Below are 25,746 nucleotides of genomic sequence, written 5' to 3'. Positions count from 1 at the left end.
GGAGGGCTGTGACTAATGGTGTGACGCAGGAATCAGTGCTGGTTTCATTGTTGTTTGTCATCTATATCAACGATCTGGATGATAATACAGTAAACTGGACCAGCAAATTTGACTGCGAGCATAGTGGACAGTGAGCAAGGCTATCAAAGTTTGCAGCTGCACTTGGACCAGCTGAAAAAATAGGCTGAAAATGCAGATGGAAGTTAATGCAGACAAGTGTGACGTGTTGCAGATTGAAAGGACGAACCGGGGTAGGATTTCCACAGTGGGCAGTAGGCACTGAAAAGTGCGGTAGAACAGTGGGATCTTGGAATTTCTTAAAAGTGGGGTGACAGGAAGATAGGGTCGTAAAGAGAGATTTTGGCACATTATCGTTCTTAAATCAAAGTATTGAATACAGGACTTAGAATGTTATGTTGAGTTGTATAAGATATTGGTGAGGCCTTTTTTGGTGTACTGTGCAGTTTTGACCACCTATCTACAGGAAAGATGTAAGATTGGTAGAGTACAGAAAAAATTTACAAGGACATTGTTGGGACATGAAACCCGTACTTACAGGGACAGGTTGAATACGTTAGAACTTTATTCCTTGAAGCATAGTAGAATGAGAGGAGATTTGAAAGAGGTGTATAAAATTTTCAGAGGTTCATATAAAATAATTGCGAGGCTTTTTCCACTAAAGTTGGGTGAGACTGGAACTAGGGGTCATGGGTTAAGGGAGAACTGTTTAAGGGGAACATGAGTGGGAATTTCTTCACTCAGAGGGTGGTTCCAGTGTGGAATGGGCTGTCTGCGCAACTGGTGGATGTGAGTTCAATTTCAAAACGTAAGTGAAGTTTGAATAAGTACAGTACATGGATGGGTGGGGTATGGTCCAGGTGAAGCTTGATAGGATGAGGCAGAATAATAATAATTTGTGTTAAATATAATATAAATCCAATAAAATTACTTCAGGTGCTGGAATTAAAAAAAAGAAAATACAGCAGATGAGGCAACATTGTGAACAGTGGCTTAATGTACCAGTCCACTGACCTTCAATCAGCTTTTCAAAAGACCCAGAGAGAATAAATACTCAATTTATGTGCAGGGCAATAGAAGAGAGAATACAAGAAACACTGGTGTGTTAGAGAAAGATTTGGAATATAAAGGATGAGTAAATTGATGCAGCAAAATAGAAGTGAGAAACAAGCCTGAAAGGTGAGGCAATTGTGATAAAGCTTTGACAGTTTGATGGAGAAGGCAAGCAGCAGGCTACCTTGTGGGCCATGTCCTGTTAGAGAATCCTCACCTCAAGCATCATCTACAATCAACATCATTCACAAAAAAAATGGGACAAATGAATCTCGTTTAAAAAAAAATCAAGAAACATTTTCATTTCTGATTGTAACTGGCTTTTGTTATCTTTCCATTATTGGCACACTGTTAGGTGGGTATCTAACATCAGCTCCCTTTTCTACACATACAATTATCTGGCTTTCAGCTTTTTGAAGTATACTGAGCTATAAATTTTTATTCCTTCCGCAGAGCAATAAAATGTTTACTTGCTCTACAATCACTGAACAATGATTTATAAAACCCTGGAATATTCACTATAATTGATTTTTTATGAAACAGATTTGATGATTTCAGAAATAATAGGCTAAATAGCTGCCATTTGCAGATGCATATATTTAAACAAACATCAGCATTATATTCCCGTTCTAACTAAAGAAAATATATTGATAGACAAAAACAGGCAAGGAAGCTTTCAGTTCAAATTCACTTTCAAAAAGATCTGCCATTTCCACCAAGGAGTATAGCTATGGAAATAAATGTTCCTTTTTAAAATGGTTACTTGGTAACCCCACCCCTCCCCTAGTACTGATCCCACTGAAAGTGCCATTGATTATACACAGTATTCAACACTACTTCCCAATGATACCAACGAATAGAGGCACTCCAATGACATGGCTCAGCTTGATTTCCCTGTCTCTCTTGCAAATATGATCTTCTTCAAATGCACAAGAAGTTCTGCAGATGCTGGAAATCCAGAGCAGTACACTCAAAACACTCGAGGAACTCAACAGGCCAAACAGCAACTATGGAAATGAATAAATAGTCAATGCTGTGACCCTTCTTCAGGACTGGAAAGAAAGGGGTGGGGTGAGTGGGGAAATACCAGAATAAAAAGTGGAGGCTGAGAAGGAGGACTAGCTAGAAGGTGATAGATGAAGCCAGTTGGGTAGGAAATGTAAAGGGCTGGAGAAGGTTTCTGGTAGGAGAGGAGAGTGGACCATGGGAGAAACAAAAGAAGGAGGCCACCAGGGAAGTTGATAAGCAGACAAATGAGGAGAAGAGGCAAGAGGCCAGAGTGGGTAAGAGAAGAAGAGGGAACAGAAAGGGGAAAAAATTACTGGAAGGGGAAATCGATGCTCATGCCATCAGGTTGGAGTCTACCTAGAACAAATATGAGGTATTGCTCCTTCACCCTGAGAGTGTCCTCATCGTGGCAGAAGAGGAGGCTATGGACCAACATGTCGGAACAGAAAAGAAAATGGTTGGCCACTGGGAAATGTGGCAGATGGAGTGGAATTGGTCAACAAAGGGGTCCCCAAAGCAGGTCCTCCTTTCCTTCCTCCACCTTTTTATACTGCTGTTTTCCCCCCTTCCTTTGTAGTCCTGAAGAAGGATCTTGACCTGAAACCTTGACTGTTTAAGCACTTCAATAGATATTGCCTGACCTGCTAGGTTCCTCCAGCGTTTTGTGTGTGCTACATCTTCTTCAAATGGTAGCTTCCACAGGAAAGCACTAATTCATTCCAAAAAAAAATCTAGCACTGATTTTCATTGACTCTGCAAAACTACATCCCGTAGCAATTGCTTCTATACCGTATTTTCATTCTTATAGAGCAACATAAAACAAAATACAGGCATGTATTTTTAGAACATACTGTGGAACAGCTCAGCACAATTCAGCTACTTCACCCCATGACCTTGTGTTGAACTAAATTAAGATGATGCCAAGTTGAACAAATTACTTTTACCTGCTTATGGTCCATATCACTCTATTCTTTGCATATTTATGTGTCTAACTAAGAGCTCCTTTCCAATCTATCTCCAGCACTCTGTGTTTAAAAAAAATACTTTGCCCGCTCATCTACAAACTTTTTCCCCTCACCTTCAATGCATGCATTAGATGTTTTGAATATGGATAGGAAAGGTTTGAGAGATACTGGCCAAACACAGGCAGGTAGGATTAGCATAGATGTTCATCTTGGTCGCATGGACAACCAAGGGCTTGTTTCTGTTCTGTATAATGTATGAATTCCAGTACCTACTGTATGCTGTTACTGCTGACAGCTTCCAGCATTCTATAAAGCAGGAACACTTGAGCTTGAGGCTTGTGCAGCGAATCTGTGAAAAGGGCTGGTGATTTGGCATTAGTGAGAAGAAGACTGATATCGTGGCTTTTTTTCATCCCATAAGTAATGTGCAAATCTTTCAACAGCCTCCCCATCTATCGTTCTGATAAAGAGCAGAAAAATTACAAGTAAAGATTTAGATTTAAACTGGGATCCAACTAGCCGATAATCCAACACTTTCATAGCATGTGTGCCTCACTCAGCTAACAGTGCTCAGAAAGTACCTTTGATGAATCACTTTATGACTAAGGAAAAAGGAAATGATTGTTTTTAAAACTGCCACATCTTCCAGGAATCCTCTTTTTGGATATAGCTAGCAGTGACAACACAAGCAACACAAACTAATGCATAGTGTTGCCATGAGATGGTACAACTTACTTTTCACTACAATGCTGGCTTTTCTCTCCCCCACAAAAGCCAATAATATACATAACAAGTGCCAGCCTTATTGAGAGGAAATTTAGCTCTATTGTAGAGATGTAAATGCTGGAATATCGAACTTATTCTGCTGAGGTCATACCTGCAATATAAAAGTAAGATTTGTCAAACAAAATAATAACATATTTCAATATGAAATATTGAAAACATTTACATGATAAACCAGTGGTATACCTATCACTGCAAATTTTGCAAGAAGATCCCATTAAGTTATAATAGACTTAACCTTATTTATGATTTGCTTTACTGTACATTAAACTGAAAGTGAAAAAAGTGTAGAAATATTCATGTTATTCTGTGTTGGGAGTGAAAGCAGATAAGTGTGCTTAACTGCATAAAATCCACAAATAAGCCATTTAAAAATTGCTGTGTGATGCAGAAATTGAAGATATAAATTGTAATTATTTTTAAAGAAAGTATGTTATTGTATGAGTGTATGTCCTGGTTAAAAGCATTTAATACTAACTTGCGAGCTAATAGAGCTGAAGTATTCTCTGTGCTGCCCAACTAATGTGTGTTTTTCAAAGGTTATTGCTCTGACTACTGAGTTACCAAGCATGGGTGTCTGGGTCTGATCTGGGGATAATGACAGAACAAGTATAAACTGATCACATCACGACTAACATAACCAATCATGATATCATTCTGTGTGTTGCTTTCACGTTACTGACCTGCCAAGATACTGGACACATGTTCTACTGTACTAAGTTTTGTATCTTAAAATAAATGTGTCTTAGTAATTAATCTGTTTCAAAAGATAAATAAAATGAACTATTGGCAACCATGAACATGGATGAATCAGATATACTAAATGCCTCTTGTTCTCTCCTGCTTGCCTATGTAAATAACAATCAGATTAGGTTTGTCTAACCAGTCTGACAATCAGTTTGATTGATAAATCAGGCTGTTCAATTAATCCACCTGAAGTGCTGGATTGGGAAGACATGCTCTGTCTAAAGGAATAAAGCTTTAAGATAAAATTCATGCCAAGTCTTGAAAAGATGAGCAATGGAACCGTCTGCCTCACAGAGATAAATTCTCATCAATAACGTGATTGATGAACAAGTCTTTGTGTCACTCAATTGTTTTAGCTCTTGTCCTGCTCTGTCCTCAATAGCATCAGAGTTGAAAATAGAACCACATCACTGAGATGCAATAATTTCACTAGCCATTAATCACAGTATGAGCTAATAAACAATCGTGTTGTGACATAAATCTAGTCACCAGTCAATATGAAGAACTGGTTTATTAGATTGTCGGAGCATGGTGTTTTAAAATTCAAGATTCAAAATTATTTTAGTTATTTCCAGTCCACAAGTATAAAGGAGAAGTAAATAATATTTACTCTGGATACAATACAGCACAAAACATGATAAGATAAGGAACATAATAACAAAAAAATCCAAAATTAATATAAATACATAAGGCGGCTTCTATACATAGAATGATTTTATGTCTATGAAGTAATGTTAGGCCACAGGAGTGTCTGTATATCAGGTGACTCTGACAGGAAATGATAAATTAGTGGTGGTGAAGGGTGGGGAGGGGTGGGTTAGTGTGTGGAGGCATTGATCAGCCTTACTGCTTGGAGAAAGTAACAGTTTTGAGTCCAATGCTCCTGTGTGGATGCTGCATAACCTCCTCCCTGATGGGAGTGGGACAAACAGTCCATGAGCATGATGTAACTGGACCAGGGATATGTTAGGCAGTTTTGACTATCTGTTGTAGCGCTTTCCTGTCCACTGCAATGCAGTTTCCGTGTGATGCAGCAGGTTCCCTACTATCCATCTGTAGAAAGACTTAAGTATAGGTGTGCACAGTCCAGCTCTCTTCATCCTCCTCAGAAAGTAAAGGTGTTGGTGAGCTTTCCTGGTTTGGTGAAACCAACTCATTCTTCAAGAATAAAACTATCTTATAAAGGGAACTAAACATTTCTTTTGATAAAGAATGCATTCTGAAAATCAGATTTACATTTCTTAAATCTCTCTTTGTTTTATTTCATCACCACTTCTTTCCTTTTGGACTTGCCTCCTTTGCTGGTGTTGAGTTCTGCTAAAAGTGCCAGTAGAGTGCCAAGTGAAAGCTTCCATAATGAGATCCTCCTGTTATCTCACTGAGCTATACTGTGACAAAACTGCCCAAATCTCTGTCCAACTGCTATCTGCAACACCTTTTCCAAAGTTGTTTATAGCCCTGGTCCTGTGAGTTGATACATAGTGTTATTGTTTATCCCTCATCTCAGATGGGTTTAGTTAGTCAATCAAGTCACACCACTTTTCACTTATTTAAAACAAATCAGGGCATCTCCTAATAATTCGAGTTTCTTTTGGATCAGTCATCAAATGACAATCACAAGCATAGATTCAGTTAACATCCTTCCATAATTTAAACAGGATTATCAGGGAAGTAGTTTTTCCAAATTCTAAAGGGTTTGTTTCAAAGTTACACCAGATGGTTCAGGGATAAACCCCACATACATCCTCTCACAGAAAGCCACTTGCCTGCCAAAGTGTGGATATTTTCCACTAGATTCTTCTGAACATGTGCTAGTCAGCTGTTCACAGAATGTACATATATTATACATTATCCAATAGCATAACTCAGTGGTTGTGACTGGCCCATTCTCTAATTCACTCTGCTGGATTGCCTCTCTGCCTTGCTGAGATTGGGAATTTCAGAGAGACAAAGGCACCTATCACACTCTGCGACAGAATCATTTAATAATTGTCCTCAAGCTCCAACAATCTGTGTAAAATATTTTTTTAAAGTTAGAGCTTCTGTGTTAATAGGATAATTGCAAAGGGCTATTTTAATAACTCAATCCATGTTCATCTTCAATTTGGAAATAAATATTTTCCTGCAAACTTTGCAGAGAATGGCATATAACACATTAAAGTGTCCAGTCATCTCAGCAACCTTTGGGATTAGCATTGATCATAAATTACAATAGAAGCAGAAGGAGCTGGAAATATATAGCTGCCCAGGCAGCATCAAATGAAAGGTTAGTGAATGAAACATTAACTTCTGTCAATTCTGGCTCTCTCTCCACAGATGCTGCCTGACCTGCTGTGTATTTCCAGCACTCTGATTTTATTTCAGATTTCCAGTTTTTGGTTTTTCAGCTTTCATAAATTGTACTTTTATTTTGGCTTTCCAGACTCTTTAATGCTCCTTCAAAAGCTCCACATGCTTCAGTTCATGTATATATTATGTATCATACTTTCTTTCTCTGATGATCAAATAACCTTTGTCCTGGCTGCCACACTTCTTCATCTGCAACTTTGCTGCAATTAACAATTTTGTAATGTGCTTCACTACTGACATCAGGAACAGGTAGGACCAGCTTCTATTAGGTGGTTTTACCTCTGATCCTTTCCATTCTGACTAGATTCAGCTGTATTTATGATAATTTGGCTACTGTGGTTCTTTTTTCAGCAGTTTTAATTGTAACTATATACTTCCTAATCCCACTGTTTATTGGTAATTTTGCTCTTCTGTATATAAAAGGGCGAACAGGTAAACTTTATTTTGTGTGCCACATTAACACATTTTATGAGAATATTATAAGTAATTCAACATAATGCAGATCATGACTCATTTTGGTTGTTTTTATTTTTAAAACGTTCACAGTTAGAAGATGCATTTGGAGAATTTTAACCATATTACCATAAGAACTTAAAAAAAAATTTCCTACAGCTATTTTTAATAGTTTGATGATAAATGTCTTTATTTGGAATTGTGAAAGAAGCAGACACTAAATATCATGCTCAAAGATGTCTTTTTGATAACAATGAATATTTAAGATAAATTTAAAACGCATGAGAGAGCTGCACAACTTGGACTGAAGCAGTCTTTAGAATTGTACTCCACTTAATAAGCTCTGTAACTGCTAAAGTTGCTGTGTTGACTTATATAGTTACATCTAATCACACTTAAATTTGTAGTTACAGGTGTATGGATATGATAGTTTTAAAAGATTCAAATATGTTTCTCAGTAATTGTAATACTTTCTGAAGAAAATGTTTTCAATTACCTGCTGACATGAATTTCCCTCTTGAATAAACTTCAGTTATCTTTCCAGAAAATTCCTTCCATTTCTAACCCCTAAAAGCAGTTTTTCCCATGTCAACTTTAATTCTTCATCTTAAATTACTGCCTTCTATGATCAGCTATTCAGTCTTCTAAATTTATTGTATCCTTTTTGATTTTAAACAAAAACAATTTTCTAGTCTGATCACACAACTGTTATCCCTCATAACTGGATCTAAGCAAATTATTTATTCTCTCCAACATTTTAAAGCTTTCTTAAATAGACAATTGATGCAGGAGTAGGCCAGTCGGCTCTTCTAGCCAGTACCGCCATTCACTGTGATCATGGCTGATCATACACAATCAATTCCCCGTTCCTGCCCTTTCCCCATATCCCTTGAGACCGTTATCTATAAGAGCTCTATCTAACTCTCTCTTGAATGCATCCAGAGACTTGGTCTCCACTGCCTTCTGGGGCAGAGCATTCCACATATCCACCACTCTCTGAGTGAAAATGTTCTTCCGCATCTGAGTTCTAAATGGCCTACCCCTTATTCTTAAACTGTGGCCTCTAGTTCTGGACTCATCCATCAGCGGGAACATGCTTCCTGCCTCCAGCGTGTCCAATCCCTTAATAATCTTATATGTCTCAATCAGATCCCCTCTCATCCTTCTAAATTCCAGTGTATACAAGCCCAGTCGCTCCAATCTTTCAACATATGACAGTCCTGCCATTCCAGGAATTAACCTTGTGAACATATGCTGCACTCCCGCAGTAGCAAGAATGTCCTTCCTCAAATTTGGAGACCAAAACAGCACACAATACTCCAGGTGGGGTCTCACCAGGGCCCTGTACAGCTGCAGAAGGACCTCTTTACTCCTATACTCAATTCCTCTTGTTATAAAGGCCAGCATGCCATTAGCTTTCTTCACTGCCTGCTGTACCTGCATGCTTGCTTTCATTGACTGATGTACAAGAACACCTAGATCTTGTACTTCCCCTTTTCCTAAATTGACTCCATTTAGATAGTAATCTGCCTTCCTGTTCTTGTCACCAAAGTGGATAACCTCACATTTATCCACATTAAACTGCATCTGCCATACATTTGCCCACTCAGCTAGCCTGTCCAAGTCACCTTGCATTCTCATAACATCTTCCTGACATTTCACACTGCCACCCAGCTTTGCGTCATCAGCAAATTTGCTAATGTTACTTTTAAATTAAATCATTAATGTATATTGTAACAGCTGCGGTCCCAGCACCGAACCTTGCGGTACCCCACTGGTCACAGCCTGCCATTCCGAAAGGGACCCATTAATCGCTACTCTTTGTTTCCTGTCAGCCAGCCAATTTTCAATCCATGTCAGTACTCTGCCCCCAATACCATGTGCCCTAATTTTGCCCACTAATCTCCTATGTGGGACTTTATCAAAAGCTTTCTGGAAGTCCAGGTACACTATATCCACTCGCTCTCCCTTGTCCATTTTCATAGTTACATCCTCAAAAAACTCCAGAAGATTAATCAAGCATGATTTTTCCTTCTTAAATCCTGCTGACTCGGACTGATCCTTCTACTACTATCCAAATGTGTCGTAATTTCATCTTTTATAATTGACTCCAGCATCTTTCCCACCACTGACATCAGGCTATAATTCCCTGTTTTCTCTCTCCCTCCTTTCTTGAAAAGTGGGACAACATTAGCTACCCTCCAGTCAGCAGGAACTGTTCCTGAATCTATAGAACATTGGAAAATGATTACCAATGCGTCCATGATTTCTCGAGCCACCTCTTTAAGTACCCTGAGATGCAGACCATCAGATCCCGGGGACTTATCAGCCTTCAGACTCAACAGTCTATCCAACACCTGTCTAGTGAAGACAGATCCAAAGTACTTGTTCAACTCATCTGCCATTTCCTTGTTCCCCATAATAAATTCACCCGTTTCTGTCTTCAATGGACCAATTTTGGTCTTAACTATTTTTTTGCTATTCACATACCTAAAGAAGCTTTTACTATCCTCCTTTATATTCTTGTCTAGTTTACCTTTGTACCTCATTTTTTCTTGGCGTAGTGCCTTTTTTGTTATCTTCTGTTGCTCTTTAAAAGCTTCCCAGTCCTCTGGTTTCCCGCTCATCTTTGCTATGTTATACTTCTTCTCTTTTATTTTTATACTGCCCTTTACTTCCCTCATCAGCCACGGCCGCCTCTTACCCCCTTAGGATCTTTCTTCCATTTTGGAATGAACCGATCCTGCACCTTCTGCATGATTCCGAGAAATACCTGCCATTGTTGTTCCACTGTCTTCCCTGCTAGGGTATTGTTCCATTGAACTTTGGCCAGCTCCTCCCTCGTAGCTCCATAGTTCCCTTTGTTCAACTGTAATACATCTGATTTTCCCTTCTCCTTCTCAAATTGTAGGTTGAAACATATCATATTATGGTCACTACCTCCTAATGGTTCCTTTACCTCCATGTCCCTGATCAATCCGGTTCATTGCACAACACTAAATCTAGAATTGCCTTCTCCCTGGTAGGCTCCAGTACAAGCTGTTCTAAGAATCCATCTCGGAGGCACTCCACAAACTCCCTTTCTTGGGGTCCAGTACCATTCTGATTCTCCCAGTCTACCTGCATGTTGAAATCCCCCATGACAACTGTATCATTACCTTTGCAACATGCCAATTTTAACTCTTCATTCAACTTACACCCTAAATCCAGACTGCTGTTTGGGGGCCTGTAGATAACTCCTATTAGGGTCTTTCTGCCCTTAGAATTTCTCCGTTCTATCCATGCTGACTCTACATCCCCTGATTCTATGTCCCCCCTTGCAAGGGACTGAATATTATTCCTCACCAACAGAGCCACCCCACCCCCTCTGCCAGTCAGTCTGTCCTTTCGATAAGACGTATATCCTTGAATATTCATTTCCCAGGCCCTGTCCGCTTGAAGCTATGTCTCTGTTATTCCCACAACATAGTACTTGCCAATTTCCAACTGAGCCTCAAGCTCATCTACTTTATTCCTTATACTTCCTGCATTCATATATAATACTTTTAATTCGTTACTCCCCTCTCCTTTCATATCAATTCCTAATTCACTTGGCCATACTGTATGATATCTTCTTGAGCTTTCTACTCCACTGATTCTGTTGTCCTTTTTAACTTTTCTTATTTTTACTTTCCCTTTAGCTCCATCCTTATTTTTCCAGTTCATTCCTGTAAATTAGATAATAATGTACATAATCCAACTGGTACTCACCTGACTTATATATTTAACATAATTTCCTGCTTTTTCTGCTTCTGAATATAAAGCACAAAACCACATTGTTTTATGAACTGCTTTCTTACCCTATTTGAACAGTGGAAGATTCGCATACAAGTATTAAGGCTTCTTGTCCTTAAGTAGCCTTTAAAGTTGTATCATTTTGCCTGCCTCACTTCCTCCGTTCTAACAAAATGTACAACCACGGGCTTTTCTGCTAGAATTTCCTCTTTCAAATTTGTCGGTTTATATCTAATTCTATCACACTCAGTTTTCTTTATTATTCCACTTCAATGTCCTCTATCATTTGCAGTCATCAAAATTCTCTGAGCTTTCTTAGTTGGAAGCTTGGAGAAAAATGTCTGTACACTTCTTTTCTAATCTAAGTAAAAAAGCAGTTGCAAAATTTTATAATTGATCCACTAGTCGATGCTCTATCCTTATTCCAAATATCCTTTATATTTCAGGAATTAGAATGTTGCTAAATATCTTAAAATGTTCTCCCTTATCAAGCTTTTGAAAACCTATATCTGACCGCACACACACTCCCATTACGTTATCAAATTCCCTCTAATTAAAATAATAATTTTCTCAAAAATAATTGTTTCTGAAAGCTTCCCCAGTGTTAAGGTAGTAATCTATAAATTCACAAATGCATCCTCTCTTTTACTGAATAATTGTATTAATTAACTAATCCCATGGGAAATCTTTACAATGACACAGAAGTATGTCCCCAGAATAAAATTGTTTGAAGCACCACTCAAGTGGATTTGGTGCCAGCCATATAACCTTGGAAAGTGAGTGACAGTTAATGCACTGGAAACATGCAAAGGCACAGACAGCTAAAACAAACAGTACTCTTTTTCATGTCACCATCTCTTCAGATTTAATTGATAGTTTTATTGGATCGTGGTGCAATGTTTTGTGCTTGTAAAGTTTCCTTTTAATCAAATGAAAAGAAAGATTAATAAGTTTTGCAAAACAGAACTGCACTCTATACACAGATTATTGCCCTGAATATACAGGAAGGTAAAATAGTATTGTGAAGTCTCAGGTCTCACATCCTAATTTAAATTTTCCTTAATATAGCTAAAGAAGTAACTCAGAGTCATTTTCCAAGAAGCTTTTAAATGAGAGCATTTTTCTTGTGAATGTATTGCATGTAGTTGGTTATTATGAAATGACTATCATTACAAAAAAACTGCAGCCACTGATTAATTACCTTGTACATTACATTATTACAGTTCTACCTTAAATTTATACAAACATTCAGCATACTAGACAATTTATATTTTCAGTGTCTGTTTACATGACAATTTCATTTAAGAATTTATCATTTTGTGAATCAACATCACTTTCATGGTAACTTGTCTTTGCAATTTGAATTATTTCAGGTTTTGTAGTTTTGACTATGTATACTACAATCATCAGAAGTATATAGTGCAGTTTTAAATTGTATTGAACCACTAAACAAAACTATTTATTCCAAATTACTCAGACTAATTTTACTGAATTTAATAAATATAATGTCTTGTACTTATTATTGGATTTCTAATTTTTCCTCAGAGTTCCTGCCTTCACTGGAACTATTAAAAGGAATAGTGATAACATGCTATTTGCAGCTTCTTTGCATTCTCATTGATGACATGAATGATTCACAGGGGAATGAAGTTATTTTGCAACTTCAACCTAGCATTTGCCTACATTTGTTTTGTGATTTGTCCCCTTTTCCTCCCCCAGATGCCAACCTGGATTCTTCGGACAAAGATGTTTGGAGTCTGAGCCCTTGAGAACATATAAACCCGATCTAAGTATGTTATGTAAGGAAGTGTTGCACTACTTCTAGGTATCCTTGGTGACACCACTGGAGTTATGAATTTTTATGGAGGTATCATATGAAAGCAACTAGGTTAAATAGGCTAGATTCTGTTGAAAGCTTTACATATGCTGTTGATTGATCCAGTGGTCTCACCAATGTTTATCGGATGTGTGTCCTTGATTATCCTAATGTTAAATCCTTTCTCTCTTCTTTCTTTCTCTATGGTTTTTGTTTTTCTTGTCAGGTGTCCAAATGAATTTACAGGTGATCGCTGCCAACACTACGTAATGGCCAGTTTCTACAGTACGTCTATTTCTTCTCTTCTTTAACTAAAGCATGCTATTGCTAAATCATAGCATGCTTTTCTGCTGCTGCTCTCTATTGACGATGCTATTACCTGTCCTTCCTGTATCGCAATCTTTAAAAACTTTTCAAAAACTATTAACCTTATACTTCCTAAGAGTAGAAGAAGCAAATGAAATTGGGATGATAGGACCACACAACCTGAAAAAAAAAATTCAGTCAAATACAAATTGAGTTATCATATTTAACAAATTACTTTTAACTTGTTTATTTTTAAATGACACAATTGAATATATATATATATATATATATATATATATATATATATATATATATATATATATATATATATATATATATAGAGAGAGAGAGAGAGAGAGAGAGAGAGAGAGAGAGAATAGCATTTCAATATATACTACACTGGGATGTAAGTAAATCCGAAATTTTCAAATGCTAATTAATCAAGTCAAAGATTACATGATTTCTTTGACTGGATTATTTGGTCAGGTTAACCATAGTTATTGTGCATAACTCATGTGAATATAGTAAGGCTTAATTTGCACACTTAACGATTTATGTAATTAAACATAAGTGCAAGTGACATGGCCAATACACAAAATGGCTAGTTTTACATATTTCTATAATAGCACACTAGTTTTGATAAAAGAGTAGTACTATCTATGAGGCACAGCTTTATTAAGTGGCTTTATTAAGTATATTCATTGAAAAATATATGGAAAACTATTAAGTCGAGGTTAGCGTACATTTAGAAGATCATTAATGATGATAAAGCATGACAAATCTCTGTTATGCATTTCAATCAATTGCATGATCACATCAAGTTGTTTGGAAGGAAAAAGTAATCTTTACCAAATCCTTTAGTTTTACTTGCACCTTAGCAGGCATCTAAAACTGCAAAATGTAGGTAAATGTCTATTCTGTACATGATCAATAAAATCAAAACATCACTAATAAATTGTTAGTTCAAAATTGAAAAAAGCATTTTTCTATGACATTTGCATGCAGTTCTGCTTCAGTTATTTATTTTATGCAAAAACAAGTTTGCAAATGGTTTATGGTGTGTTTATGTTCATCTGGATTTGTTTGTGAAACCAGCTTCCTATCGTCATTCAGTAAACTAAGCAGAAATATTGTGGGTGTACTTGCCCAATATGACAGAGGTTTCATTCAAGGCAGAGGAAGAGAAAAGCCATTTCTGATTGCACAATATTTGAAGGTTCATTTTCCTGATGCTATAAATTCTTATATGAATAATCCATTTACTTCTGCTAAAAGATGTCTTTACGAAAACAGAAATCTGATCTCTGTAAAATTAAGTTGTGATTGTAATTTAATAATTAGATGTTGTTAAAGTGAAATTCTATGAAGATATCTTTAAAAACAACTACATTGTATAAAGTATGAAAATGCACATTCTAATGAAGGCAAAATGAAGCAGAGTACTTTAAAATAAATAAGAAAGAGCTAATAAATTACCATTCTAGTTGAATATTTGGTCATTTATATTAGTTTCTTCCTGAGTTTAGTTCCAATTGCAGTATCACATCTAATTTATTGTTTCAGTTACAATGGGGAAAAAAGTCTTTGATTAAAGCAAATAATTTTAATTTGAAAGATAAAACTCTAATTTCTATTTTAATCCAAAGACATATTAATGCTCACTTAAAAACTTAAAGCTTTCATCATTCAGAGCTAAGCACACCTTTAAACAAATGTCTGGCAGCACAATGGCATGGCTAGGAAATCTGCAGCCTCATGAATGCAGCAGCCCAGGTTCACTTCTAACCTCTAGTGCATTCTGTGTGAAGTTGCACCTTTTCCTCGTAACTCTCCAGGTGCTCTATCTTCCTCACATATCCTCAGGACATGTAGATTAATTGGCCACTATAAATTGCCCAGAGGATAGCTGAGTATTGCTGGAGGGCTGGGGAGTTGTTGGTAATGTGAGGAGGATAAAATGTGATGATTGTAAATGGGTGCTGGGTAGTTGGTTGCCATGGAGATGGTGAGTGGAAAGGCCTGCTTCTGTCCTGCATGACACCATGACTGGTAATGCTCTGTACATTTTCTATCAGAGATCACTACTCATTCGAGTTGCCTTTTATCTTCATCATTCATCCTTTCAATTTCCTGCCTGCTCTTACACTAACATCGTTATCTTTGGTTACCTGTCTTTCTAAAACACTACCCTTGCCTCAATCAATTCTACTGACCTTTCTTCTACTATTACTGAGACTGAGTAGAGACTGTAAGTTCCTCGTCACTATGCATAATCACTTTCTCTCACCCTGAATGTTAACTTGATGTGCCCACAATGACACACATTCTCATTTAATATACCATCACTAGCTGACCTCTTGGATGTAGACAGCATCCCTTCCAACTCTTGTGATTAAATGATGGAGACCACGTGATAACGTAAACATGCATTTAGTTAAATATAGTTTACTGGAAGGAAATGCAATCAAAATTTTTTTAAATTAGTTTTGGCATGCTAAGTGATGTTTTAAAATTGGGTTATGTGAAATGAATTTCATATATTTGAATCCTAGAGAATTTTTCTATGACATTTCAATTCACATTGAGTGTTTTAGTCACATTGGCCAGTTTTGTAACCTGATTAACATAACTGAATCCAATCAGTTGGTATGAATGAGACACAGTCAGGAACTAGAGTCAAGCTTTAAGAGTGTGAAGGCCTCAGAAAGTTTAACAATAACCAAGACAGAAGCTGGTGCAGGAGTTAAATCCTCTATATATCAAGAAACTCTTTGTACAAGATTTGCTGGCCTGGCTCCCTAACGTTGTCCATGGGCCTTCCATGCCCTTACTTAACCAGTCCAGACAGGGAGGTCACTCACAGTGCCCTGCCCCATGAACCTGAATTAGCAGAATGAGCCTCAGAATATGATGAGGCTCTGCTCCTCCAAAACATCACAGACAGCTAGCTATAAAAATTATAAATGACCTTCATAATTTTAAATGTTTCAATCAATTAGGGACATTAAAAATTAACATTGAAGTAAAGAATTCTTAAAAATTAAACTTTTTAGGAAAGTTAACTAAGGCACTTAAATATATAACTGAGGAAGAAGCAAAATAATTAAGGAAGTCATTTGCCTTCTCATATGTCTCTGAATCATTACCTTACAATCCCCGTCAATGGGATGTGATCACCTGTCAGTCTTTCAAATCATCAGCAAATTCTGACTTTTTGATTGCATATGCAGACAAATCTCAGCACTGTAGTCTAAAAGATGTACACCCCATATTTCCGCTCCAAACCAGCTAAAATATCCAGCAAGCCTTTAAAATAAATGAAAATATGAAAAGGTATAGTCATATAACAACAAACTGCTTGGATGTTTCCATTACCCTCCGAAAATTGTCATCTTAAGTGAAAGATTAGTTGAATATGCTGGCACAGGATAGAATTAAGAAGTACTCCGTTTGGGGGACTTCAGTGCCCTGAACCAAGAGTGGATTAATAGCACCATGGCTGGCTGAGTTGGTCAAGTCTTGAACAGATTTACTCAATAAACGTTTTAAGGATGGAGTGTAAATCACAGGTAAGATGCCCTTTTGATCTTAGCTGTAGTCAATTAACCCCATTGCAAGGAGACAATACAAATAATTAGGTTTGGTGCCAATTACTCTAAAAACTCATGTTTTGCTGCATCATTAAAACCCGCCTACACAGAATGTTCAAAATGTTATCAGGAAAACACCAAGAAAGACCAACTCATCTGCTTATTTGTTTTGTTATGTATATCACATAGATGCTAATTTTATGTTGTTAAAACCTTAACCAATATTTAATATGCATATGTTGGTCTAAAAGTTATTCTTCTGATCTGATTTCCTGTCAAGCTTCTTTTAAAATTATTCACTAGAATCAAACTGCAGTCATCCTGTAATTTAATAAGCTTTGCTAAAAAAAAATACAACTAGCCACAACCATTCTACATGTAAACCAATGAATCTTATACTTATTTTGGAATTTACTACTTCATATTTCCAAACATGGTAAAAACATGAACAATGCTTTAGCTCTTACAAGCCTCAAACAATCAATTTACAGCCAACAAGTATGATTTTGTTAAAATCTGCTCTGGGAAATTTAAATCTGCATTCAAATACTAAGTTTTCATTCATCATACCTATTAATGGACTTATTAGTAGATTAGTCTACACACCATTCTTCAAACCCATCTGCCATCGTTAAATAATAATCATTCATCTTGTAAATCAAGTTAATGGCTTTGCCACTTGGGCAGTAATTTGAAGAAGCACTTTGCCTGTCCATTTGGAACCCGACTGCATTTTATTTCATGGCAATATATGCAACTTTAAAGTTGATGCACAAAATTTGGTGCTCTATATGGGTTAGCAGTTAAGCAAGGTCAGTGAAAGCTGCTCGCAAAGGACAGAGTTCATCTAAGTAGCAGACATTTTGCAGGGCAAGAACAACGTGAATGCTTCTCCTGTGTCTCAAAAAAAAACGCTTCCTTCATCTGAGCTGTCCCTCATCCATTAAATTGTCTTCAGATTGCCTGTGCCCCTGAAACAGCAGGCTGTCTGTCAGCAGTTGTATGGCACTGACAGCTTGTCATTTTTACTCTTTTGAAAGCTGGACACGAAAATTGTTTGTTTCATCAGCTGGTGGTAGCCTAGCTTTGCCCACTATCTGCTGGGTGAGCAGACTCATTTCAAAAATGACCTACATGTTTCAATTCTTGTTTGGGAAGGATAATTGAGGTGAATTTCCCCTGCATACTTGATTTTCAGCCCAAGCCTAGATTTATATTCTAAGCTTTGTTTTTGAAAACAAACATAATTATCATCAACTATCAGTTACAATTGGATCACATATAACTCAAATCTAATTATCCTAAAGGTATAGTTTCAAGATAACTTTATATGAAATTTATACAAGAAAGCTGAGCTCTTTAAAGTTACTGTAGTCAATTGAGAGAACTCTTATAATTTCCTGCCTTTTCTTATATATTGTTGGTACTTTTTATTATTTATTAACTGATACCAACGTAGTTTTTTAGGTCCCTATGTCAAGCTTCTTAGTTTACTGTTCAGTAGCTGTGAAGAGGTGTGATTTTCAAGATGTGGCTCATAGTTTGCATAAAGAATGAGCATCAGGTAACCTAACCACATCCTCAAGATGGATACAAATGTAATACATTTGTATTTCCCATTGGAAATACCAATAGATATTAATAATTAAGAACACAATTGCTTGCAAATTTAAAATGCATATATAAAATCCCATGGTTTGGATGATATATGATAATTAGAACAAATTACATAGAGCTAATTCATTTTACCATTTTTAAAGTCTTGACCTAGAAGTGAACTTGCACTGAAACAGTGAATTTCATCCACCTTTGTTGTATGACCAGTAATGTATAATTTTCATGTGTGAATATTGCGTAAGAATTTCAAATTTTAGGAGATGCCACTTGCACATTATAACGCATTGAGCCCAAGTGATTCTACGAATCCTGTGCACCTACTGAAACTAACCTGCATGCCTACAAGCTGTAAAGAAGAAATGAGCACCAAATTCTGCCACTACCAGAGGTTGCCAAGCACCTTGGCAAGCATTGACAAAGACAAAAAAGAAGTGGATAGTGCACTTCACTGAAGAAGATCGAGTACCCAAAATGCTCAGGAACTCAATAGCTGAAATGAAATATCATTGAAGTTGCTGGCCTGAGGGATAAATATTGATGTTACACACCTGGTCACAATGACTAAGAAAAATGTATATACATTACATACCCAAAATACTGGAGGAAATCAGCAGGCCAGGCAGCATCTGTGGAAAAAAGCACCGTCGACATTTCGGGCTGAAACCCTTCGGCAGGGCTGACTGCAAATTTTCTCTTGTTTGTGTTTACATTACAGACCTATGGTCATTCGTGAAATCAGCAACAATTTGAGTCACCACGCTTTCCACCACTACCGGGCTAGTGTTGTCTTTCTTTGAGGAAGGACTGCATAGAATTGCTTTCACCTCTTAGGATGAAAGAATTTGTGCTACCCCTACTTTAATTCTGTATTCAAGTCATTGAGCTAACCCAAGCTGAAGCTCTACTAGTTGTGGTCATCTGTCTCATCCATCTGCAACCTCTTGCACTGTAAGAGAATAGACATCTTCAACTTGGATGGAGCAGCTAGGTTGGCTTTGGAGAGCTTGGAGGGCTGGTTGGTGGTGGAGAAGCACTGTATTAAAAAGTAAGACAAGCAAGGGTATCTGGAAGGCTGATATTAAAGGGTTAAAGTAATACACAATAACTTGCAATAGCCTTTGCAGATTCGTATGTGGATGCAATTTATCAACTCTTAACTCTTATCATTCCTTAATTCTTGCAATTTGGGAGAAACTAGAAAGCTTTGCAGAAGAGGATATTTCAATGAAAAAAAGTACCCATATCCTTTAGTCATTTTGATAGGAATGCTTCTCTCAGTTACTCTATGCTAAGCCCTATTTCTGTTTGGCCACGATTAATGAGGCTTTGGACCATTCTATTGGTTCGGACTTCCTTGGAGAGAGGCTTTTGAACACTGAACAAAAAATGAAGTCATAGAGGAAGATCCTAATTATAGGCTTTTGCCAAGATTTAGCATGGAGGATTATCAGCTATGTTGAAATAACAATACTTGACATAAGAACTCTCATTTTGGACTGCTACTGATGAAGTATGTAATCAGTAGTACTTTCTCTTTCCTACACATTCAACTGTGGTAACCTTGGATGTCAACTTGGGACTTTCATTTACATATTATTAAAACAGTGGTTGTACTTCTCTATTAAGGCAGAGTTGCCCTTCAAAGGATGTACTCAAGGGTATTACAGCTGGTTCCTTCAGTTGCTATAGTGGTTAGGATGCCAGGCTTGGTGAGACAGGGACAGACTGACATAGTAAACATGTAATTTGGAGTCCCTATCACCAGCACTAAATTGGACAAGCATCTAGGTTACTTTCCTATATTTCCACTCCAGATAGACAACACAATGTCTGCTGATGGACAAATTAATACTTGGAGCAAACTCTTATTTACTGGAATTAATCAAATATGTATTTGCAAGTATCACAGGTTTGTCCCAGCTGTTCTGGATGTGGCCCACGGAGAGTGAAAGCACATAGACACGGATCAGTTTCACTTGGATGTGCACAGGACCATGCTAGTTACATACACAATTATCCCAAGCAAAAGCTGTATTATGAAACATGCATAATATGGGCCTTTTTTACACAAAATTTAACTGAAATGTGCTTTAAAATACAGCATAATTGAACCTCTCAGAAGCAGAAATTCCTTTGCCCAGATAATACAACTGCCAATGTTAACTGTGTGACTAAGTAATTACACCCTAATCATAGTCTATCGAGATTATATTTTTACGTATGGGAACACATCTATATAACCTTAATCAAAAACTTGAGTTTGAAAAAAAAGGCATGGTGATTTACCAGCTAGTGAATCAGACTGATGTCTTCTTTTAAATCAGAAGTGTCTTTCCTCAAATTTACTCTCTCCATGTGCATTATTTGGAGAATGTATTGAGTTTTATAACCATCCACGCATCAACCTAGTCCATGTTGGACCATTGATCTGCCTCGACCCATCGACCTGCACCAAGAGCATAACCACTCCTCTATTCATATACCTATCTCTTAAATGTTGAAATCAAACCCATATCCACCATTTGTGCTGGCAGCTCATTCCACACTCTCACCACCCTCTGAATGAAGAGGTTGATCCTCATGTTCCCCTTAAGTCCATGTACTTGGAGTCTCACCCAACATCAGCAGAAAAAGCCTGCTTACATTTACATTATTTGTACCCCTCATTATTTTGTATATCTCTATCAAATCTCCCCTTGTCTTCTACTTTTAAGGGTAAAAATCCTAACCTGTTCAAACTTTCCTTATAGCTCAAGTCCTCATGACCCAGCAACAACTTTGTAAATTTTCTCTGTATTCTTTCAATCTTATTTACATCAGCCCTGTTGGTAGGGAACCAAAACATCACACAAAACTCCATATTATGCCTCACCAACATCTTATTAAATTTCAACATAACATCCCAATTCCTGTACTGAATACATTGATTTATGAAGGCCAAGGTGCCAAAAGCTTTCTATAAAACCCTTTCTAATCATTATGGATCTGTATTCCCAGATCCTTTTGTTCTACTAGATTCCTCTGTGCCCTACCACTTACTGTGCAAGTCCTATCTTGGTTTGTCATCCCAAAGTGCAACACTTCAGTGCTGTCTGCATTAAATTCCTTCTGCCACTTTTCAGCCCATTTTTCCAACTGGTCCAGATCCCACTGCAAGCATTGATAGCCTTTCTCACTGTCCACTACACCCCCAGTGGTGGTATCATCCACAAATTTGCAGATCCAGTTTACCATATTGTCCCTGTGATACACTAGTAGTCGCAGGCCTCCGTCAGAGAGGCAACCATCTCCTACCACTCATTGGCTTTGCAGGAGAAGCCAGAGTCTAATCCACTTTACCTCTCATCTTGAATGCCAATTGACTGCCTCCCATGCAGGACCTTGAGAAAAGCCTTGCTAAAGTCCATGTAGACAACATCCACTACCTTGCCTTCATCAATTCTCCTGGTAATTTCCTTGTAAAACTCAATACTTTTGGTTAGATATGACCTACCACATACAATGCCATGTTGCCTATCCTTAATCAGTCCTTGTCTATCCAAAGACTTATGTATCCAGTCCCTTAGAATGCCCTCCAATAACTTTGCACTACTGATGTCCAGCTCACTGGCCAATAAATTCCTAGCTTATTCTTAGAACCTTTCTAAAACAACAGAACAACATTAACTATTGTCCAATCCTCCACCTATCTCTGCTAGGGCTCCTGCAATTTCTGCACTTGCCTCTCATGGGATCTGGGGGAACACCTTGTCAGGGCCAAGGGATTTATCAACCCTAATATACCTCAAGACAGCAAACATCTCTTTCTCTGTAGTTTGAATTGGGCCCATGACCTTACTGCTGCTTTGCCTACAGACTTTGTGTACTAGATCCTTTTTCTCCCAAGTAAATACAGATGCAAAAAATCCATTTCAGAACTTCCTTTGGCTCCATGGATAGATTACCATTCTGATCTTCCAATTTTCTCACTTGCTATTCTTTGCTGTTAGCATATCTGTAGAAGCCCTTAGGATTATCCTTCACCTTGAGGATAGAGCAAACTCATGCTTTCTTTTAGCCTTCCTGATTTCTTTCTTAAGTGTCCTCTTGAATTTTTTTATATACCTCTACCTGCTAGGCACCTCCTTTTTCTTAAGCAGTGCCTCAATAACTCTCGAAAACCCGTGCTCCATTATTCTGACTGGAACATACAAACTCTGTACTCTCAAAACGTCACTTTTGAGTGCTTCCGATTTACCAAGTACACCTTTGTCAGCAAACAACCTGCCCCAATCCACACTTGCCAGACCTTCTCTGATGCCATCAAAATTGTCCTTTTTCCAAATTCTAATATCAGGCCAAGGGCTAGATCTATCATTTTCCATAATTACCTTGAATCTAATGGCATTTTGATAATCAGATACAAAGCGTTTCCTGACACCAACTTCTGTCACCTGCCCTGTCTCATTCGCTAATAGGAGATTACGAACAACATTTGCCATTCTTTAAATCTCTGGGACCTCCCCTGTGGGCATAAAGATCTTTGTCAAGTCCCCAGCAGCCTCCTCCTTTGCCTTTCTCAATAAGCTTTTGCAGATCCCATCAAGCCCTGGAGATTTACCCACCTTAACTGTTCTAAAAACCCAATATTCTCAATCATGGTATCAAAATGCCCTTGAATATCAATATGCCATAACCTGATATCACTATCTTCCATGCCCTTCTCCTGGTGAATACTGATTCAAGATACTCCTGACTTCTCTGGCTCCAGGCATTAATTATCTCCTTTGCCCTTGAATGTTCTTTCCCATTTCCTATCTCCACTTTTCTTATGAAGTTATGTATGAATTGCCTTGGGATTCTCCATAATCCTACACACCGTGTATTTCAAGGTGCCTTTTAGCCCTCTTGATTCCCTGTTTAAGTTACTTAGGGGCTCTTGAATCATTGTTATTTAAGGGCATGGGATATTTTGACATTCATCCCAATTGAGATTATTCAAAACATATAAATTGTAGACATTTTTCAGGTACATAATGGAATGAGAATCCAAATATTATAACCTTAAATGTGTTCTGTTCATTTGTTTGTATAATAATCATGTAACTAAGAAATAGAGGCAGGATGGGGTGGCAGAGTGGTAGAATTTGTGCATGGGTTCTTCAGATTACATGATAAAGTTTCTGAGATTTCACGACATTTCCATTGATGCAACAGCTGATGAATGTGAGAAGGGGATTTTAACAAACATTTTCATAGCTATCAAAGTAACTACTATTACATAAACCTGTATGTTCTTAGTGACTTTGGTGTGCATGTCAAAATATAACATTTTATAATCTTGAGTACATCTCAGAGGAAATTATTTACTCTAAACCACAACATATCTTTAAACAATCCAGATTTCCCAGGTGGAATTTAATCATCAGGAAACATAAAGTTTAGGAAGTTCCATCGATCAGTCCTCACTTCAGCTGAAATATTGATGCCAGCAAAGCATGGTTGAAAAGCAAATGACTTCAGTATCTCTCATCTAACAATAGCAAACATGAACATACTTTCTGTTCTTTGCTGATGGCCAGAGAAATGAATATTAAGGAGTAAAAATGATAGTATCAGCAGCGATAGTTTAATGGTAGCTTGACCACAATCAGGTTTGAAGTTTAGGAATCAGTAATAGGCAGGATGTATTATTGCACAGTTGGGATTTACAGAATTCAATACTAATCAGGCAGTGGCCCCTTTAGAAAGGGAGGACAGGTGAGATAATTGACAAAGGAAAATAATAAAAAGTGCAAGTATAATTCTGTAATAAGATTTATTTTGTTTTCTTCTACATGTCAATATTGCCTTCAATAATGAATAGGGGTTAATTTTTTTATTTTTGTGAACTAAATATATAAAACTAAATAGATTTGAAATTAAGTGTTTTCAGTCCCTTTTAATGTAGTATAGGTAACATCAGTCCACTTGCAAACAGTCTTTTTACAGTTTAGGTAAATTTATCTGAAGTCATAACCATCTGTTAAATAGTCACCTTGGGTCTTACACAGCATTGATCCTTAGAATTGTACAGGAAGGAGCAATCATTTGCAACTAACTGTATTCCACCCATTTCTGTCTTGTTTTGCATGTCTAAAACTTTGCCTGTAACAGTAGTGCCCTGTATCCAAGATGGAAACACATTCCTGAACACCATTTAAATGTTACACCTGCCATATTTCTGTACCAAAGTTCAAGCTAACCACATGACATGTATACTTTTTGGTATGTTTTAAATATTCTTCTCTGAAACTGTTCTCCTTTTTTCTTTCTTTTTTGTGAACTTTCTGTATTGGCAGAGCATCTTGGATTTGAATTTATGGGTATGGAAAAACCATTCATTTTAATCTGCAAATTTAAAAGGCTGCCTTGGATTTCTAGCAACTTCTTTTGCTTTGAAGGGATGATCTGACTGCAGCTGGCTAGTGGTACTAATCCATCCATTACCAAAATAAAGGAGTCTAGTATCTAATGATGACATTGAGCTACAGATAAGCAAAGCTTTTCTATAGCAGCACTCTTTTTGACTAGAGATGAGCTGCAGCTGGCCCAACAAAACTCATGCCAGATTTATAACTGCTGTAACTAGACAGCATAAAACTTCTGCTTAATTGTTTGACGTATAAATTTCATGTTAGCTCCAGATGTGTGTAAACTTGTGTCTTCTTGTTAGCTTCTCAATATGTGAAGCTGGTATTTAGACTGGAAGACCTGTTCTTTGAACTCCAAACTTGGTTTATAGCAAAGTCGATTTAACAGTAAATCAAGCAAGGCTGCAGGCCATCATGTTTCTGCTGAAGTTGGCTAATATAAACAACTTTATGTCACATAGTTTAAAAATTAGAAATGGGCCCAGCGAAAAAAAAACAAGATAAAGTAAATTAAGCTTATTTATCAAGAGAAAACTAAACAGTATCTTAAATTTGTTCCAAATGTTACTTTGTTAACGTTCATTTTTATCCAAGGTGAAATTGTGCAATTATTCTCGGATTTTAAGATCCATTTGTGTACTTTGGTTAGTCCTTAGATATGGAAGAATATGTCATTACTGTCATTTAACGTTTGCTAATATTAAATGCAAATGGATTATAGCAAAAGGTTAATAACAATTTCTCTCACCTTCAGCAAAATGAGTGCTGCTGAAATTCTAATTACTAATCGCAAAAATGAACTCCAACTCCCAAGCCTTGACAGGACACCACTTATTTTTTAGTCTGAAGCATCCCTTCACAGTCTGCTTTATCTT

At 37.2% G+C, this 25,746-nt stretch overlaps 1 protein-coding gene across 1 annotated transcript in view; it reads left to right on the top strand.

Annotated features, from left to right (window-relative positions):
* LOC132405463 (pro-neuregulin-2, membrane-bound isoform-like) overlaps positions 1–25,746 on the top strand; it is a 138,741-nt gene that overhangs the window by 95,927 nt on the left and 17,068 nt on the right. Inside the window, exon 5 of the mRNA XM_059990293.1 lies at positions 12,870–12,940. Within this exon, the coding sequence (XP_059846276.1) occupies positions 12,870–12,940 (71 nt within the window). The remainder of the gene's footprint in view (positions 1–12,869; positions 12,941–25,746) is intronic.

This window comes from Hypanus sabinus, chromosome 15 (assembly GCF_030144855.1).
Source record: "Hypanus sabinus isolate sHypSab1 chromosome 15, sHypSab1.hap1, whole genome shotgun sequence".
Classification (NCBI taxonomy): domain Eukaryota; kingdom Metazoa; phylum Chordata; class Chondrichthyes; order Myliobatiformes; family Dasyatidae; genus Hypanus; species Hypanus sabinus.
The sequence above is the reverse complement of the archived record's forward strand: the minus strand, read 5'-3'. Positions and strand labels throughout refer to the sequence as shown.